Source organism: Cryptotermes secundus, unplaced genomic scaffold (genome assembly GCF_002891405.2).
Source record: "Cryptotermes secundus unplaced genomic scaffold, Csec_1.0 scaffold568, whole genome shotgun sequence".
Lineage (NCBI taxonomy): Eukaryota > Metazoa > Arthropoda > Insecta > Blattodea > Kalotermitidae > Cryptotermes > Cryptotermes secundus.
This window is the reverse complement of record NW_019725423.1, coordinates 2,042,091-2,062,441: the sequence shown is the minus strand read 5'-3', so window position 1 is coordinate 2,062,441 and position 20,351 is coordinate 2,042,091. Positions and strand designations below refer to the sequence as shown.

The 20,351-nt window shown below is 40.6% G+C and overlaps 1 protein-coding gene across 1 annotated transcript; it reads left to right on the top strand.

The window, feature by feature from the left end:
- Positions 1–3,868: 3,868 nt before the first annotated feature.
- Positions 3,869–16,984, top strand: LOC111863367 (UDP-glucuronosyltransferase 1-3). The gene is made up of 5 exons (XM_023849626.2): positions 3,869–3,968; positions 6,173–6,982; positions 8,741–8,963; positions 10,254–10,473; positions 16,326–16,984. The coding sequence occupies exons 2-5, from the start codon at positions 6,173–6,175 to the stop codon at positions 16,615–16,617; spliced, it is 1,545 nt and encodes a 514-aa protein (XP_023705394.1). The 5' UTR covers positions 3,869–3,968; the 3' UTR covers positions 16,618–16,984.
- The last annotated feature ends 3,367 nt before the right edge of the window (positions 16,985–20,351 follow it).

The window sequence follows — 20,351 nt, the reverse complement described above, 5'->3', positions numbered from 1 at the left end:
GAAAAAGAAGCATAGGACCCCTTCAAAGACGTAGTGCACAAGTTTTGGGGGAACACTAAAGACCCTCTCTACAAAACCAATGTACAACGCATGTTGGCTGCATATAAAGCTCAAGGTTGCAAGATGAGCTTAAAAGTTCATTTCCTACACTCCCATGACGACTATTTTCCCGAAAACTTGGGAGCCTACAGTGAAGAGCAGGGTGAACGATTTCACCAGGATGTCCGTGATATCGAGAGACGCTACCAAGGAAGAAGGAATGCGAATATGCTAGCTGACTACTGCTGGATGATCAAGCGGGAAACGGAAAATGGAAAGAGAAAGCGTGTTCGGAGAAGCATCAAAGAGAAGAAGAAAAGGTTTCACAGGCAAAAAGACTGAACACAGAATGTTAAATATATCGTGAAAGAATTTTTTGTTTAATTATGATAAATAATATGTTTAGTTCAATGTAATAAAATTAGTGATTTTTTCAATCGCTGTTATGATTTTTTATTGTAAACCCCTATTATTTTCCAAAAAAATCCGTACGTGATAGGGGGAAATTGAGGTCATTTTTGGATTCAGCATCCTAGAAAACATAAAGTTTACCAAAAATATTCCATGCAGCTGAAAAAAAATATTTTTGCAGGCCTGTGATATTAGACGATGTATAGAGTGGGCTACAGAAAGCGTCTCTACATAAACCGTGAAGAAATAAGTATATAAGGAAGAAACATATATAGACATAATTGACGTGAAAGTGTCATAAAAGGTTTTTAGCTGAAGAGTATACATTTATGAATAATTTCCACCAACACGGGTTTGGAAATATTTCCTAGTCATTATTTTCGTGGAAATGAACTCCAGACACACGGCACACCGTTCATTTACTGAACTGAGTAGTTAAAGCGCCTGATATTTTCGGAGCTGTATCAGGTGTGAAACTATTCAGACCGTACAGTAATTAAAACAGTAGTTAAAATTGTTGTATTATTACTCGTATTTATTGAACATTTTCTATGGACTTCATGCAACAATAACATTCGTGATTTCTTCAACTTTTCAAGGTTACAGAGATATTTGGATTGTTTCATTCTGCCCTTACACTCGTCTATGTATTAACATTGAAATTAATTAAATTAATAGGTAGTTACAATGTTCTGTTACACTCATTTCTGTTGCAAATTTATTCTTGTCCTTCGTAAGTGGAATACCTTACATCTATGAATTCTGTGATTCGCGTCTTTTTCAATGTGCTAACATTGTAATTGGCTCCTAGGCATAACACTTAGAAAAAATTGAGTTCCGTTACAGAGTTTAATATTGAACTATCACCAACCTGGTATTATTGTAACATGATAGCTAAAAGCCGGAATGGAGGGCCCCGAAAAGTCGTCCTTCGCTAAGAAACGGCAGGTAAACGTATTGTCACGTATCCTGGTAACGCGACAAGAAATTGATGAGTTCCGGATTAGATGAAGCTGTTTATTGGATAAGTTGTTTATAATTATAATTACAATTACAATCGCTAAAAAATAACGTGTTCCACACGATGCAACCTGACTAGTCTGTCGTTTCTCGCATTTCGTCTTCACTTCGCTATTCTCTCTTCCACTGCTATTCTTGTTGGCGGTTTCTTATGCTCTCAGCTCTGCTCTGTTCGCCTATGTTCTGTTCTCCGCTCTGTTCTGTTTGGTCTGTCAAATTGGACAGTCCGACGGTCAAGGAGACAGCCTGTTCAGGGGTTCTATTTATCGTGTTCTATGCACCGGTACCTAGTGTATTCGTCACCGCGAGAAATGCACTAGTTCTGGTTTTCATTTCCGTGGTAACGGTCTGTTACGCATGCGTTGTCCCGGAAACGTGCATGAACTGTTTTATAGCAAAATGGATAATTCCTTGGAGGCATCACTATTCCGTCTTTTAGGCAGTGTTTACCGAGCGTTGCTCAGCAATGGCCTGTTCCAGCTTGTCTTGGCCACGTCTATTAACTAGCCGTTGTCTAACAAAGGACTCCAACTCTGGCTCAGATATTCCGGTTTTCAGGCGGCGAGCCACGATATTTTCATGGCAACCAAAACATGCTTCCGTGTCAACATTAACCAAATCATCGCTAAACAATGGCCCGTTTAACACGTCACTCAACAATATAGGTATTCTTTGAAACTGTATTTCCTGTTCAGTCCTCGCCGAAGATATATAGCGAGACCATTCGGAAAGTCAGTCGTCAGTCATGCACCGAAGTTGGTGTCCTGTCGCAAGTCGAAGTCGGTAGTAAGCAGGTCGTTTTGAGCTGCACTGTTAGCAGCCATTACGTAGGAACGGCTAGTGACGTCAGAATAGCAAACAAAAGACTTCATATTTCTTGTAATTATAGTGATCTATAGTGTGTAAACCAGTGAGACTGCTATGGATATTTGCAGTTACGAGTTAGAAGCTCTCGATCAATTGAATTATGAATCCAAACTCCGATTCTATTCACTAACGTTTGACAGTATTAATGAATGAATTCCTGTGTAGATGGTCATTAATTCAGTTTTAATAAGGCGTCAATGGCTGAAGGACCTGAAGATATTTATATGTGCTGGTGATGACTGCAATTTTAGCCTTGACCTAAAATGTCGGTAAGAGTAGAGACTTAAAATGGTGGTAGATTTTACCACATCTCAAAACGACTTATGAAAATCCAAGGACTGTTGTTCCGGAGGTTCTGATAATTACAGTTTCTAAGAGCACAGAAAATTTCTGAAGCAGTATTTTTAGTTGTCTTTAAAACTTAACAGAAGCACAATTTGTCTAGGTAAATTCAAACAAATTCTAAATTGAAACATGGCATTATAACGCTGTGAATATTTCATAAAACACAGGGTCTTACGAGTTCGAATTTGAATTGTAGTCGGGTTCAAGGATCAAGACTGTAAAGGGTTGCTGACGCTATGGTTTCAGTATTTGCGACAGACAACTTGATACTCAGGCTGGGAATACACACAGCGACATCGGTCGTACGACGTCCGTACGGTTCATGTCGCATCAAGTAGTAGAATATAAAGTGTAGTCTTAGCTTTCATACGTGACGACATGCGACATCTACCGTACGACAGTCGGAGAGCAAAGAAATGTATTTGGTCGCTCCAGTGTAAAAAGGAGGTCGTACGGCAAAAAATCTTAAGACCGTTGTCGCTGTGTGTGTTCCTAGCCTCGGATACCCGACAGCAGTACACAGAAAAGGCGGAAGGAAGTTGAAAGAATTCAGCTTGGGCAAACATTCATGTCCCAGGCGGGTTTCAAATCTGCGATTCCAGAAGTCGGGCGCCTTCTCCATTCGTAATCTAGGGACGCATGTGAAAGGAAAAAAGTATTTTCTCACGTTAAAAATACTTATTTCATGAGAAGCACAAGCAATTCTATGCTTATAATAAATTGTTTTGCATTATACAAATTTCCGTCTTTTTAGATCAGCCAGGTGAAACCATTTCGTATCAGCTTGTCTCATGTCTCCGAGATGTATAACAGTAGAGTAATTTTGAATAGCCTACAATTCCCTTCACCCCAACTGCTCCCAAATTACCGCTCACAATGGTCGTAAGGTCAGTCACTGAGCTCTAATTGGATAATGTTAGTGATGTCACACAGTCTTTAAATAAATTACGACCATCTTACGCTAGACCGACCACTTCACTTCAAAGCGTTTGTTTCTGAATATACCTTTGTATACAGTTCTATTTTCCGGATTTCGAGCAAAAGATTTTGAAAAAAACTTGTTGAATAAAACTAAGAAATATCTTAATGAATTTCTAACGAACTTCAAACATTTTATTGTCTACTATACTTTTCACTGTTTTGATTTGAAGTTCTATAAATAATGCCGATTATTGGCAATGATGTCGCATGAGTCGCCACTACGCTGTACTGTGACACAGTCCCCCACACTAAAATAGAGGATTTGCAGTCTGCGGCATACAGCAACAGCCAGTGCAAGAAGCGAGGTAAGTTTCTGTGCTCTCTTCCTTTGTCTTGGAGGTTAGACAGGTAGATGCTGTACAGACTGTACAGTATATGAAGGGTCAAGTTTTTGTAATAAATTTAATGTAATTGTCTAGCACAGAAATTTCAACACTTAACTAAGATAACTCCATGATTTTAGTCCACTAATTAATTTTATGTCAATGTTAAACCGGGATAGCGTAATCGGTATAGCAACTGGCTACGGGCTGAACAAAGGAAGGATCGGAGTTTGAGTCCCGGTAGAGTTAAATATTTTCTCTTCTCTAAATCTTCTAGACCGGCTCTGGGGTTCACCCAACTTCCTATCCAACGGGAACCGGGGGTTGTTTCCTCGGGGGTAAAGCGGCCGGGGAGTGAAGATGACCGCTCACCTCCCAACTATTGCCGAGGTTAAGAAAACGTGGATTTATACAACCACTCCCCCATACGTATTCATGGTGTAGTGCTTAACTAGTTAAGTATAGGGTCAACTTTACATTTACCTTTGTCTGTATCTTTCTACAGCGTTATACCTGAAAGTCTTATTTCGTTGACAACCGGAATGTTATCATCGGGCACAGGAACAACTTTACCGTTATTGTTGTTAAACAAGTTAGAATGATCTTCCAAACGTCTGTGACGGTCATATATTATTACTGATAAAATTATGTCGGGAATTGTCCACGTTCTTATCTTAGTTTAGAAATATACGACTTCCCAAAACTGTATCTCATTTGCATCATGAGATGTAAAACGGGGAAAGCATCCCATTCAAATAGAAGCCTTGGAGTTATTCTCGATCACTTGGTCTAAATCAAGGTACAGTGTCCAATGTAATTTGTAATTATTAATTATTAATTATTGCTAGTGGGGTGGGACTGAGTCCCTTGTACTGCGGCCACTTCTGGACTATTGTACCATCCCCAGATGATAGGTGAGGGTGATTGTGGAGCAATTGGTGGAATGAAGTTTGACAGGGGAAACCGAAGTACTCGCAGAAATCCTGCCCCAGCGCCATTTTGTCCACCACAAATCCCACTTGGCCAGACCCGGGATCGAACCGGGGCCGCCGCGGTGGGAAGCCAGCGACTAACCGCTTGAGCTGTGGCGCGGCCTATAATATGTATTAAGTGCAGTAACGTTCTGAACCATGTTCTCGTGTCTTCGATGTTGTACACAACTAAACATTAAGTAATAGTAAAGAAGCAAATACTGGCATTAAGTTACTTGTGTAATATTTTAAAAATCCATATATGTATGTAAACATTTGAAGACAATAAATTGTTTCAGATGCTTACAGTCGGTATCGATTAGGCTGTCGCTGTAGTGAGACAGAAGATCTAACATTAGGTCTGAAAGGATTACAACGAAGAACTCGAATTACTTTCAATCATTTCTTTTTGAGACACTTTCAATTCTTGAAGCTGACAAGTGTTCTTCTCCAGTATCTGCGTTATGCTTATTATTATTAAAAATAAATGCAGTCAAATTAATCAGCCATGTTGTCTTGCGCTTTCGATCGTAGGCTTACTATTACATGTTTTGTTTCTTAATTTTTCCAGTGCCAACAGCATGTAGTTAACGACTATTTTCAGACTTGTACAGCCGGTAGCCACATTTAATCTGTAGGATATAAGATGCATCATGTCTGTTCTTCATATCATCATTCGATTTCTTGTCCTTTTGGAAACTGCTTGAACTAAAAATATAAAAATGATTATGTAAAGAAAGAAGAGAAATAAATGTTCAATATGTCACAAAAATATGAAGGAAACTGAGTCGTAAATGTAGCAAGTAAGAGTGACTAACAAGCTGTCCGTGCTATAGCTCGGGCGATTAGTCACCGGTTTCACACCGCCGCTGCCCGGGTTCGAGTCCAGGTCAGGTCATGTGGGATTTGTGACGGACAAAGTGGCATTGGGGCAGGTTTTCTTCGAGTGCTTTGGTTCCCCCTGCCACTACTCATTCCGCCTACTGCTCCACATTCGTCAACTGTCATCTTGGGCTGGTGCAATAGGCCAGTTAATGGTAGACATACCAGGTGGACTCCGTCTCACCCCACTCCAAGAAACTAAAAATTTCATTGCATGTTGTGTTGAATGCAGCTCTGTTTTATTAATTCTGTCTAGTGACCTTTGTGCTTTACGAGTTCACTAGAGCTGCAAATGTCCGATGCCTCCATGTCACGTACTTGCCCTTCTTTCAGATGAAGGTGGCCGCAGCAGCACTGCTGTGTATCCAGATAGTCACGTGTTCAAGAATCCTAGCGTTCTTCCCACACGTGGGAAAGAGTCACCATGATGTCTATGCCCCATACCTGAGGCATCTTGCGGCACGCGGCCATGAAATCATCGCCGTGAGCCATTTCCCACAAGAATACACATTAACGAACATCACACATATAAGCATTGAGGGCTCTGTTACCATGGCGTCCACGGGGGATATATCGTTCAAAAATGTCGAGTCGGTGGGTTCTATCGTTAATGCAATCATGCTTTCGTACATGGCAGACGATCACTGCAAATCCATCCTGCCGCTGCCGCAAGTACAGGAACTAGTTAACCAGAAATTTGACTTAGTAATCACCGAACTTTTCAACACAGATTGCTTCTTGGGACTCTTACACATCCTCAACGCACCATTCATTTACTTCAGTTCAAGCGTCCTGATGCCATGGGCTAATGACAGAATTGGAAACCCCGATAATCCGTCGTATATTCCGAATTTATTTCGGTCATATGGTGATAAAATGGCGTTTGATGAGAGGCTATTGAACACTGTCGACACTTATGTTGACAAGTGGATTGTGTATCCTCTGTTCTACGATCTACCAGGAAGATTAATTGCCAGTAAGCACCTGCAAGTGACACTGCCATCTCTGTCGGACATCGCAGCACGAGGAAGTTTGATTCTAGTGAACAGCCACTTCAGTCTCAACAAACCAAGACCGCTAGTTCCAGGTGTTGTCGAAGTAGCGGGCATCCATATTGACAGACCTCCTAATAAATTGTCCCAGGTAGTTTTTGGAAATGAATGTCACCACATTCTAAGTAATTATATTAATTGTAACAGAAATATCTGCAGATATTTCAGTCTCCTTAGTGAGTTTTGGACTAAGTAAAAACTCATAAACGGTGTGAGATATTTCTTCTATCGGCTAAAATAACTAAAATATTTCGTCATTGACCTTAGGTTACAGGAAGAAAATAGGATCCTTCACTGGAAATTTATCTCTCTACTGAGGCTTAGGAAATAGTCCCATAGATCCACACTCCCCTCGACTTGTCGTGCCGTCCATCCTCCATGTACTGAAAAATAATCCCCTCCAGTTATCAAGCTCTCTGCTCACATGTCAATAAAATAATATTGGAAGAGATTAGGTATCGGTTTCCTGCAGATGTTGTTTCACATGGGCAGCTAACTTCTGCTCTACAGCAACATATCAGATTTGTTACTGACCCTGTTCTTTGGCGTGACTAGAAAAAGGAAGACTAAAGTATTTCGTTTATGTACATTTACTCAGGTTGAATATATAACACAGAATTTATGAAACGTGGAATGTGACAAGGCGATTCCGAATGTGAAACTTGGAAGAATGTGAGAGAAACGTAGCCTATTCGAGGTGCAGACCCCGCCCATCAGTAAGTCTGATCTGTTTCTCAATAACCTCCAAATGCATGTCAGACGCAGTGACTCTGAGTTAAGTTACTCTATCAAATGTCATTCTAGATTGAGCTAATATTGTACCTTTATGCTCGACCACTGATAGATTCTGGTGTGTTTCCATTAACGAACAATTTCTTATGTACCAATGTTATTACTCAGATGAAACGTTTATTCCTTGATATAGGACATATGAAGGCCGCGTATTTGTAAATGAAGGTATTTCAGCATTTGATTGAAATGACTGAGGAAAACTACATAAATTGTGTTACTGTAGCTATTCTTCGATCTCAAATGAAATAGAGCACACATCACACACGAAATGACACGCAGTACGACTTCACAGCGACTTTGGCTTGCAGTGCGTACAGTAACAAGAAGCGTTCCTTCTATCTGTGATAATTGTCTGTTCTAATGAGCAAATCATCCAGTCTATTCCTTTACTTTGCTGTCTCTTTAAAGATATTTATATTATAGTAAGCATTTAAGCCCTGTATGAAAATGTTTTTAAACTTTATGTACGGAACCTACGGAGCTAGAATTCATGAAGAAGTGTCTCTTCCCTCTGCTTGTGATCCCTTAACTCCATATCACGTTACAGTCATTCTGTTTCCGTTATCTTCGTGAAGATTAGCTTCTGCTAAAGCTCTATATATTTTTTATTTTATTTGCAACATGCTTCGAGAAAATTATATCAGTTGTGAGTAAAATGGGTAACTGTATACTGTTCCACATAGCTACCAACATTCTTGCTGCTCTGATTCTCTGATGTTAATGCATTGAACTCACGCAGATGTGTGATTCTCCGTAAAAAGGAATACAAACTGCTGATCAAAGGCTAATAGCCCTATTATAATAAAGAAAACTCCGAAAAGAACTCTGTGTTCGCTGATACGGACACTCACCTGTGTGTATGACATTTCCTGTGAACATAGATCTCAAGAAGTAAATTCTAAAGGGTTCTGACGATGGTGTATAACACTCAGAATTTCTGGGTTTTTGGACTATTTCTATCATCCCATGTTCTAGGGACTAGGAAATTGGAAGTTGGGAAAAGTCCAAAAACCCAGTAATTCTGAGTGGTCTGAAGATTTTCGTATTTCATTTGCAGGACATTGAGGACTACATTAATGGAGCGGAACACGGAGTTATCTACTTCAACATGGGTTCGATGATCCGGTCAGATACACTTCCAGACGATAAGCGAGAAGCTTTCGTACAGGCGTTCTCCGAGCTGCCACAGCGAGTTCTCTGGAAGTGGGAATCCGACGCTATGCCTGGTCAGCCTAACAACGTCAAGATCGCAAAGTGGCTCCCGCAATTTGATATTCTGAGTAAGAACATACATGCAGTAGTGCCATGCATGCCGCGATCCACATACTACAAGTACTTGTATGATGCTCTCACCCAGGAGTGCAAATGATAACAGTTTATTTATTTATATTGCAAGGCTATACAACTGATGAAATTATGTAGCTTCAAATGATTATGATGGTCATGATTTATTCTGACCGTCTTACAGTGCATACATTTATTCACCTTACTCTTCTCTTTTGCACTACATGTTTCGGCACTAAAGTGCCAGACAGTCAGAATAAATCATGAACATAAATCAGTGCAACAGGACGCTAAAATATAACATGATTATGATGGTTTTGAAGGATGGCTTGGGATGAATGATGTTAGTTCTATCTCGGTTCGAACCACGATGACGAATTTGTTACGGCTGTAATTCGAGAGATTTGTGATCCTGAGCCAGATTGTAAACATCACCTGCCATGCACTACATCCAAAACGCCTCCTGCTGCATTTAGATTTTTTTTTAATTCGCTTAATGGTGGATGTAGTTCAACTGGATCCACCAGGCACGGCGGCCACTGATCGGCCTATTGTACCTGCCCCGGGTGATTATGATGATGGACAATTTGGTGGAATGAAGATTGGCAGGGGAAACCGAAGTAGTCGGCGAAAACCCGCCCCAGCGCCGCTTTGTTCACCACAAATTCAACTTGACCAGGCCCGGGGTCGAACCCGGGCCGCCGCGGTGGAAAGTCGGCTACTAATCGCTTGAACTATGGCGCGGCCGATACATTTAGAGTTACACCTGTAAAAAAAAATAACGCCTGTATTATTCCCTTTCACCATCGGCCATGGCATTAAACATTAATGACATAAACCGCACTTTCGAGTTTCTTGATATTCCTATGTTAATTTTAAAAATTAAAAGATGTAAATAAAAGGTAGACAGTTTTGTTCTTTCCGTATTTGCTTATTTAAGAGACATATTTCTGCCTGCTTACCCCGGATATATATTCATTTTGAATGTCACTGCAGTGAACACATTACAATCAGTAAGGACCAGATACACAACAATCATTTCATGTCCTTTAAGATGGTCAAATTATACATTACGGAAGTTCACGCGGCAGTTCATTCGCCATCTTAACCACACTTTGTCATATGAGATGAACTGATATTAAATAAATAAACACTATGATGGAAACTGGCGCTTTCATATGTCCTTTTACACAACTATAAGACTAAGACCTGAGAAAAACAATCAGCGTGTAGCAGAAACAAATACAATTCAGAAGCAGGCTTGATGTTCATATCTACTGTTACAGATCATCCAAATGTACGAGTATTCCTGGCACACGGTGGGCTGCTGGGTACAATAGAAGCTGTCCACGTCGGTGTGCCCATGATAGGCATTCCAATGTACGGGGACCAGGGTACCAACATGAAGATGGTAGAGTCTGCGGGTATGGCTGTGATCCTGCAGTATAACGACATCACCAAGAAAAATATTCTGAAGGCAATCAGGACCATTCTGGACAATCCCAGGTGCAACACAACAAGATTTCAATTTACTATTAAATTATTTTACTATACTCTGTACAGGCAACTGTCACTGAACACAAAATTCAAAAGGGCAAAATGAAGTAGGATAAGGGTGGCCAAGGCTAAGAGTGAGTGACGTGTAAAGGTGATCAGGACAGTTTTTCAGCTGTTGGCAGCTCAAGGAGGAAAGGTGTACATGCCTAGCTCTGGTTTGCTCCTACGAAGAACTGCATTATCATCGTTGTAAAGAAATCGTGTGTGTGTGTGTGTGTGTGTGTGTGCGTGTAAGAGAGAGAGACAAAGAGAGAGGAAGGTTAATTTTCTTTTTTTCTATTTCCCTTGTTGCATTCTGAGTGTTAGATTAGCTTTGAGGCTGAAGCGTGCAGCAATACAAGAAAGCATACTATCAGACAATGCACAGTGTGAATCATGCCGTGTGTAGTTAGAAGCTGTTGATATGAAGCGTCTGCCAGTTAGAGACAATTTCGTGACTTATGCCAGAAGTGGCCAGTTGTGTGCACTAGGAGGGCGACCAAGGGCGCGTATGCAGCAACAATTGACAAGACTGAACACACCTTCCCAGCTACTGGAACCTACCATTACATGCCAAATATCTTACCTGATGAAAGTTTTGTACCATATGAAATCAGTCACAAAGATAAGACGCCTGATATTTCAGAATATAAGAGCATTGAGTCTGATACCTGCTAAAATCTAAAGCAACTTTACTTTATTTTATCATAATTTAATTGGCACACTACATGGGCTACCAATCACTGTGAAGTGAAGTGTACACCGTCTCAGGCACAAACTCCAAAATAGTTAGTTTGACTCTGTACTCTCACGTGTAAGTGGTAACGTGACTAGTAATTGTGGACTATATTTGATGATTAGGTTTATTTGAAGTCACTACTAAAATTACACTTGGTTATAACAGCTCACACACTCAACCCTTTCTGAATAACAAAGCCCTCAGTGCTGTCTGGATCTTGCACGTTGATTCACTGCCGGGCCGCATCTCCTTCTTCCGTGTTCCGTCGTACTCGCTTAGAGAGAGAGAGAGAGAGAGAGAGAAGAGAAGAGAAGAGAAGAGAAGAAGTGGGAGTGGTAGTGAGAGACACTACATTGGGAAGGGGGGGGGTAAGAAACTATATCTCCAATGTTGAAGGTTCCCAGGCAGTGCCCGCTTGTGCTTCTGGTAAAGATAAAGCATATGATCGGATTTTTTTTTTTATTTTTGTTTGTTTTTGCTAACGTTGGGAGGGCTATATTAAGGCGAAATTTTGATGTTAAAAATGGGAGGGCTGCATGTGAGGCATGCAGTGCAACGTGGAATTTGGGTACCAACTCAGCGTTTGCTCTAGTACCGAGGAAAACCATGGAAAATCTTGGTCGAGCTGGCCGGTCTCAGGACCTTCCGGATACAAACTGACTTCTAGCCAGCAGTCCGGCTTGAATACGCGAACCCTAACATTAGACCCTGTCTGTGCGGTTGCTTTATTTCAAAAGTTTACATATGTGTTTCTACAGGTTTTTTTCTTTTGCATACTTTGGATGAGCAGCAAACATTTGTGTATCACATTTGCAAAGGGTTGTAACTGTTCAAATGTTGATAAATTTAAATCTCTGTTGTGGAGGGGCAAAGGTTTGTTGCTCATCCAATGACTGGATTTTATGATTACAATTCTTTTCTTTTAATCGCATCTTCATTTCTTGTCCAGCATAGGTGATGACTGGTCGATGTGGCCGCGGGCGTACTGGGCGTTTGGGGAGTTTCAATCATCTGGTTACCTGTAAAGAGATCTTAGAGCTGATTTTCTTGCAGGCAGGGATAAGGGACAGAGATGTTTATCACCGGTGGGATCGTAGTGTCCTAGTGCCCGAATCTGACCTTTTTCGCTGGTTACCGATTTCTGGCGCAATGTCTTCGCTAACCTCTTCAAATGACTTTTTAATGATGACATTCCCGTCTCTTCGTGTAAGGTTGCAATTGGTGTTACCCTCAGTAATTTTGTTATTATCCTGAGGCCTTTATTTTGAAATGTCTGTAATTTATTTATGTGAGTGTTGGCAGCATAGCCCCATGCGGGGGAGGCATATGACAATACGGAACGGAGGAGTGATTTATAAATTACCAACGCTAAATTAATGTCATTGATGGAGGATTTATTTAATATAGGGTAGAGTTGCCTGAGTCTATAATTAGCTTTGCGAAAAAATACAGGATATGTGGGTACTGTAGGTTAATTTTGAGTCAAGCGTAAAACCAAGATACTTTGTTTCCTTAGTCCAAGATATGGTTTCGTTAAAAATCTTTACTTGGTGCGCACTGCGGCCATAATGTCGCAGTCGTTTAGAAAAGAGTGTAATTGCGCACTGTTTTGCATTAATCTCTATTCTCCCTTTCCGGAACCACGGTTCTAAAAGCCTTATGGCAGAGTTTAACTTCCTGACTGCTATATCTATGCTTCCTGACCGAACAATAATATTCGTATTCGTGTCATCAGCATAGACTAATATGGCTATGTTAGAGTCATTTTCAATTGAAGGAATGTGATTAATATAAATATTGAAGAGTGTGGGTCCAGGTAAGCTACCCTGAGGCACTCCGGCCTGAATGAGGCGTAGGTTTGAATAATATTTTTTGTGCATTACAAAAAAGAATCGATTCTGGCGGAAGTTATGTATTATATGAATGAAGTGAGGTGGAAGTTTGGCCACAATGACTTTAGCAATCAACCCGGTGTTCCAGACCTTGTCGAATGCTCGTTCACTATCCAGGAATAAGGTTACTGTAGCTTTGTTATTGTTGAAACCGTGCGTAATGCGCTCCACATTCCTTAACAACACATGTGTTGTGGAGTGACCTCTTTTAAAACCGTATTGGTCATTTCTGATAGCTTGCAGCTTAATAAGTTCGAAGTATAGTCTTTTTAGAATGATTTTCTCAAAAAGTTTACCTAAAGAATTTAGAAGGCTTATTGGTCTATAATTTAGTGGGGACGTGTGGTCTTTGCCTGGTTTCGGAAGCATAATAATTTTCACCTCTTTCCATTGTGTAGGAAAATAATTTAGGGCAAGTGATCCATTAAACAGTTTCGCAATAAATTTGAAAACAAACCGCGGCAGATGCTGAAGTATTATATTCTGTATCCCGTCAGGCCCTGTTGCTTTGCGTGTTCCCTAACAATGGGTGCCTATTCTTATAGTGCTTGGGAATACTTTCGTCCAGCCGTTGGCTGGCAAAGGACGCCTGGCTCCGACTCCGATACTCCGGGTTTCAGGACTCGAGTCACAATATTTTACATCCATAACAGCTTTGTTTATATACATTGTGGAATGTTAAATAATTAATGTGACATACTGTTCATTTTTTTCCTTGGCACTACAGCCTCAGTGGGCCTAGGCCTACCTGCATAAACTTCTCCGTTCACTTCGGTTTTTCTAGATCCTACACATTCGGTAGGACTCCTTGGACGGGTGATCAGCTCGTCGCAAGGCCTCTACCTGTATACAAACACAGAAAAACGCACACGCACAAACTAAACATCCATACCTTGAGTGGGATTCGAACCCACGATCCCGGTTACCAAGCGAGCGAGGACAGTACATGCCTTAGACCGCTCGGCTACCGTGACCGGCACTCTTCATTTTAGGGACAATAATTTGTAGGGCATTCCTTTAACGTCAAATTCCCAAATTGATCCCTCGGGCATTTCTTCAAATTCCGTATTCAGATGGGCAGTCAAGTGTGTCAAAATTCATTGTTATATGTCAGATAAAATATGTAAAACGAGTTTGATATAAATTATGTCACAAGGTTACCTGTGACAAACTCGTTATTTATGATCTCACAAAATATGGGAAACTAGTTTAACATGACATGTTTTCACAAAGTGTCATATCGATAAACCTCGTGTCACAAATTTTATTTAGCTTTTACTGACTGCAGACAAAGTAGACAGGTAATTCATCACTAGTATCTGCTACAATTGATTCGAATTACTTTCAATTACAATTACTGTGTTGCAGCTCTAATATCTAAGATCCTATAGTAGAAGGTTGAAACAGCAGGATGAATATAAGACCTAGTTCTCTCATTGAACGACTATCATTTTAACTGAGAAATATAGGCGAATAGTGAGACACAAATTTTTGTAAGTTTGCCTTTTTCATATGTATTTACGAGGATATTTCAAAATATATATATATATTGTCACGTGTAGGGGGGTACGCGTGACGAATTGACGGGTTCTAGTTCGGATGATTGGATTTATTAGCAGCTTGGTTACTCACAATCTTAGTTACACTTGTATACAGCGCTATCGCTGATTTACATACACCAGCTCACCGTTGCACACGCAACAGGAGTCTGTCTTCCATTAGTCGTCTCCTAGCAACGGATCTCCACAAAGAATCAGTCACTTCAGATCATTCCAATTATTACACATAATTAAAGTCTTCCAATCACACGTCAAGTCTTCACACGACGAACTTCCCATGGCTATCACTTAAACAATCCCAAATAATCCCGAATACTCCAAAATACTGAAATCTGTTCTGTCTGTAACTGTCGTTATAGGGCCGCGCCTTAGCTCAAGCGGTTAGTCGCTGGCTTTCCACCACCGCGGTCCGGGTTCGATCCCGAGTCTGGTCAAGTGGGATTTGTGGTGGACAAAGTGGGGCTGGGGCAGGGTTTCACCTGCCAATCTTCATTCCACCAATTGCTCCACAATCATCCTCACCTATCATCTGGGGCTGGTACAATAGGCCAGAAGTGGCCGCAGTACAAGGGACTTAGTCCCACCACACTAGCAATAAAAGAAACTGTCGTTATACTCGTATAGCTTCCGCACTGCCCACGCAGAAAACAGCCTATATTGTTGGAACGTGTTTACTGAGCCATCGCATGGAAAAGGCCGCACTCCTATTGTTGCCTTGTGTGTATTCGGTCCTGAGGTTGAAATATTCTGGTAAATATATATATGATGAACCAAGTCTCAGATGTAGGTTAAAGTAAATGAACTGCAAACAGAATAATAGCCTAGAGGTTTGTGTTTCTGATCTGTGCCTGTGGAGTGGCTGTATCAGTTACTGAGGAAGACAATTTTTCTTGAGCTTTTGATCAAATTATACAGTTCCCTTCACACGACTGGAGATGAAGAGACTTCAAAATGAATTTACTTGTATGTTCAGCTTTTAACTTTGCATTCACAATACGTAACTGAGCTACAGGGCACAGCCTCTCGTTCTTTATTCTTAGTTGATGAATTATGTTAAAAAAAATCAAACCATGGATACTAACGCGGTTTTTATTAATGGAACCATTTCGCAGGTCCGTATCCATTGTACCACTCTCCTTACTAACAGCAAACTTCATTACCACAATATAGTACAATGACGTCACATTTCAATCTTCAATTATAACATGGGGAAGATTGCGTACTGCAAGGAAAACAAAACTACAAAATTACTATTGTAATCTTTAAACATAACATGACGTCACACATCTTATCTTTTTATTTATCACGCACGTCACATGGTGATATCTCGTAAATGCCAAACCGTGGAGAATACAAATGGCTTTATGGCTTGTATCTTCGTTGTCTCTTAAGAACAACCAGGCAGACAGGGTAAAATGTAAATGACGAGATATAAAATAAAATAATACTTAATGTCTCTTGCTCTCTGCAAATTATAGATATTCCTTTCTAACAAAATTTTAAATTAGGGTTTTAAATGTACAACTTTACACCACAAATGGTAAATGCAATATAAACCCAGTGACTCTCGTGCCATGTGTTTCTTGGTCTATGTGCATAGAAGTAATATTTTTCATCATTGTGTTCACACAGCTATAAAGAAAATGCAGAGCGAACGTCAAGGGCATTCCGTGACAGACCGATGTCACCCATGGACACAGCCATCTACTGGACAGAGTATGTCATCAGGCACCGTGGAGCACCACACATGAGAACAGCTGGGGCCGACCTGCCACTCTACCAGTACTTGCTACTAGATGTCATTGCTGCAGTCCTGACGACAATGCTGATAGTCATCTACATAATTTACTTTCTGATCAGGAAACTTCTGTCAGTTATCCGTGGTAGGGTACAAGCTGCATCGGAAGAGAAGAAACAACAATAACAGCCATTTACTTCTATTCATCAGCATAACTGTGTTAGATAAGTTTTCATAAGTCAACTCTGAACCTGAGATACTTTCACCCTTATATTCTCAGTGACTTAAAATTTGTAAATGGGTTAATTCAGACATCAAATTGTGCTAATGTAAATCAGAAATTCAAATTGGATGTCTCAGCTATAATGTGATATAGCCATTTTATACAACTGTGTGCCAATGAAACAAAGTCACTTCAGCCGCGAGAAAATATTGTGTTTTGTTTAAAGAGGGACCATATTTGTTATGCCTTTTTGCATGATACTTTACATATAATTATCCCCAGCAAATAATATATTTAATTGCTCAATAAATAAGATTTGAACAATTACTCTAGTTCTGTTTTCATTACGTTTGAAAATCTTAAATGCATACAGAAAATGAGCCACAGTGCAGCCTGAAGGATTAGGTCAATTGAAAAAATCCAATGACCTCATCGGTATTTGAACCCTAGACTTTCCGACCTGTAGCATAGTGCCTTAACCACTACGCTACCGCTTGCACCTTAGATGAACCAAGACATAAAAAGAAATATAAAATGAAAAGAAAGAGAGCAGATCCTACAATATAACATACTCATCACAGAGAAATTAATTATAGTACACTATGCTTTATTTTCTATATACTGTCACGTGTCGAGGATTACGCGTGACGAAAGTAGCGGTTCTAGTTCGGATTTATTAGTACTTCGTTTACGCGTTATCTCTCAAATACAATTGATACAACGCTATCACTTACATACACGCTTTCCAGTCCACCGCTGCACACGCACTAGGATTCCTAGTCTTCACTAGCCGTCTCCTGGCAATGTATCTCAATACAGTCTTCTTGTTTCGTTTTCAGTTACTTTGTATTCTTCTGCCCTAATCTGTACTCAGTTAATCTTCACAATTCACTAAGGGCACGCTCCGTCCTCCTCTTTGTACTCTCAGCTGCTGAACCCCCCTGAACCCTTTTCCGTAACGGCTTCGTGTCCTTGACTCGTGGCTTGTCAGCTATCACCGACTACAAACGACCTTCACCGTCCCCGTAGAAAACGCCTATTAATGTAGACGTGTTTACAGTTCTGTTGCTTAGCACTGGGCATGGCGCGGACCACATTGAAAGCAATTCACGTGATAGCTTTCTCGCAAGTCCTTTGGCGCGCTGATTGTTGCCTAGTAACGAGCTATAAACATTCGTCCTCTTGTTGCGTGACCTAACAACTGACTGTTTACCAAGTATCTGTCTTCGCGGTGTAGCCGTCCGCCGACGTACAGTTGCCACGACTCTCGCTCGAGCTTGAGTTCTTTCTCTCAGGGATACGGGTGCTTTGGAGATGGGAGTGGAACACACTTCGGGGTAAATAAATCCGGGATCTCCAGAACACACCGTGGATGGCAGCTTTAATTTAAAATCTCATTAATGATGAATATGTACAATTTTCTCCTAGCTAGCCGCTCCGTCCGCCGACTAGCTACCACTACTCTTGAACACTTCTCTCTTCTCTCCCTACATTCCAACTACTGTCCTCCTCCGCTCCCTATAACCGCCCCCCCCATCATTACAAGTCCCCCAGTTGGCATCAGAAAAACAAGAAAATAAAAAGGGAAAACCAAGGGTCGAGCCCAACATCTGGCCTACATTCGTATTTTTCGAGATGCCCATAAACCTCTGTAGGTCTTCAAGGAATCCAAGACCCCTCCTGGCTCGTCTCGTACACGGCCAGTTCATGGGTTTATGATATATTGGGAGTAAACAGGCGGCGTTAGGGACAATAGCGACACCCTTAGCCTAAGGAGGACAATAGCGGAATTACAACTAGACGGTCCGGGGATGGTACCTCGCCGATGGAGCGTCTCTCACGGTATTAAGCAATGCATAAATAGTTCTACCCTTAATTATATAATTTTGACGAGGGAAGTACGGTTACAGCGGGAACTTGATTACCAACCCATTGCCTAGCGATGTGTTTACATGCAAAAATATTTTCTGTGAATATGTGAAGTCAAATATAAATTATTAGAACTTTCGGAGTAAAACATCGGTTTGTGCTTCAGTCGAGAGCAACGTTATCGTAGAAAATTCGAACGTAAGATACAAACGATTATAGATAACAAAATAAATACGTATAATATACGGAGCTTCTTTAAATTTGCACTAATCACCTAATATTAGTGAGACGAATAAGTGTTGAAGGAAGGGATGTCTGAAGGATAGATGTTTCACAAGGAGAAGGCAAGAAACATAAAGAACATATTGACTAGAACACCACAAAATAAGGCGTTTACTCAGTAGACCTAGATGTATAGATATAAGGAAAATATTAAAATATATCTTCATGATATGGTTTATGAAGTATAAAACAAATTTATCTGGTGCAAAATGAGGTTTATATCTGTGACTAACGGCTAGATGCCTTAAATGCTCATGGCTGAGTAACTGCCAACAAACGTCGTCCCTTCAGCACGAGTTTACGAGATCTGACAATAAAGTTCGCGAACTTGCCACCGTGTGCTTGCCGAGCCAACAGTGGACAGAAACCTCAGCATGGTTTCATGGCGTTGGTATATCAGCGTTTCATAGTTGTGTTATTGTTGATCTATGGTAGTTTCTTTCTAAGTGGCGTCTATTATTGTCTGAGTGTGTTTTGTTGTGCGGTCGTGAGGATGTAGGAGCTTGAATTAGAGCACTGTCTGTGAGGGAGTTTTTAGCTAGTAAACAAATATCTGTGCGGAAACACCCTCCCTATTCACTGGATCTAGCCCCATTGACTTCTTTCTGTTCCAGAAGATAAAGGAAACATTGAAATGAAGGCATTTAATGAAATTTTATGATATCAGGATTAATACGACTGTAGCTCTAAAGGCCATTTTACAAAATCAATTCCAAAATTGTTTCGAAGGGTGGACTAGGCGTTAGCATCCGTTCATAGCTTCTCAATGGGAGTACTTTGAAGGCGACCACAAGGATATTCAGCAATGAGGTAGCAATTTTACCGCGATGAGTTCGCGAACTTTATTGTCAGACCACGTAGTGTCCTGTTTTTCCGAGTTGCCGTACACGCGCCCATTAATCATCTGTGCATTATGGAAGTTTCTTCTGGAAGATTCTGGGGAAAGTAAAATTTTGTTGCTCTTTCTCTCAAATTTTCAAACAATTCGGTGTCCGAACTGAGAGCAATATATGTTCCTTCTGAAGAGTGACTATTGTTTTTGTTTTAGTTCTGAATTAGAGACCCCAATTCCATTTCAAAATACCTAAAATACAATGGCGGAGGAAGTAGTATGCAAATGCGGGCAAATGTATACGAAGTTAAGATTGGCACTGCACTGCCCCTCTAAGGATGTGTCAGGGGAGGAGAGCAGAAATAACAAACACGACCAGGGACCAGGAAATATTTGTAGCTTTTTGCCTTATTTTGAAAAAAAAAAAATAAATAAAAGTAAACGTACGATCTCACCTTGCTATTTCTGTCTCTGAGTGTTCCTCTGTGTGACTGTATGTTTCCTCCCACAACTACGTACTTTCGAATTCCTGAACCGACTTTGATGAAACTTGGTATGTATATCATGCTATCTGATGCCATCCCATCAGTAATACTAATGCCGCAGTCTCTCAAATATTTGAGTCAATAACCTTATTAAAGAAGAGTTCTGTCTTCTGGAATACAATGCCAGGAAGTTCGCTGACAGTCAAATGAACTTTCAGAGGAAAATATC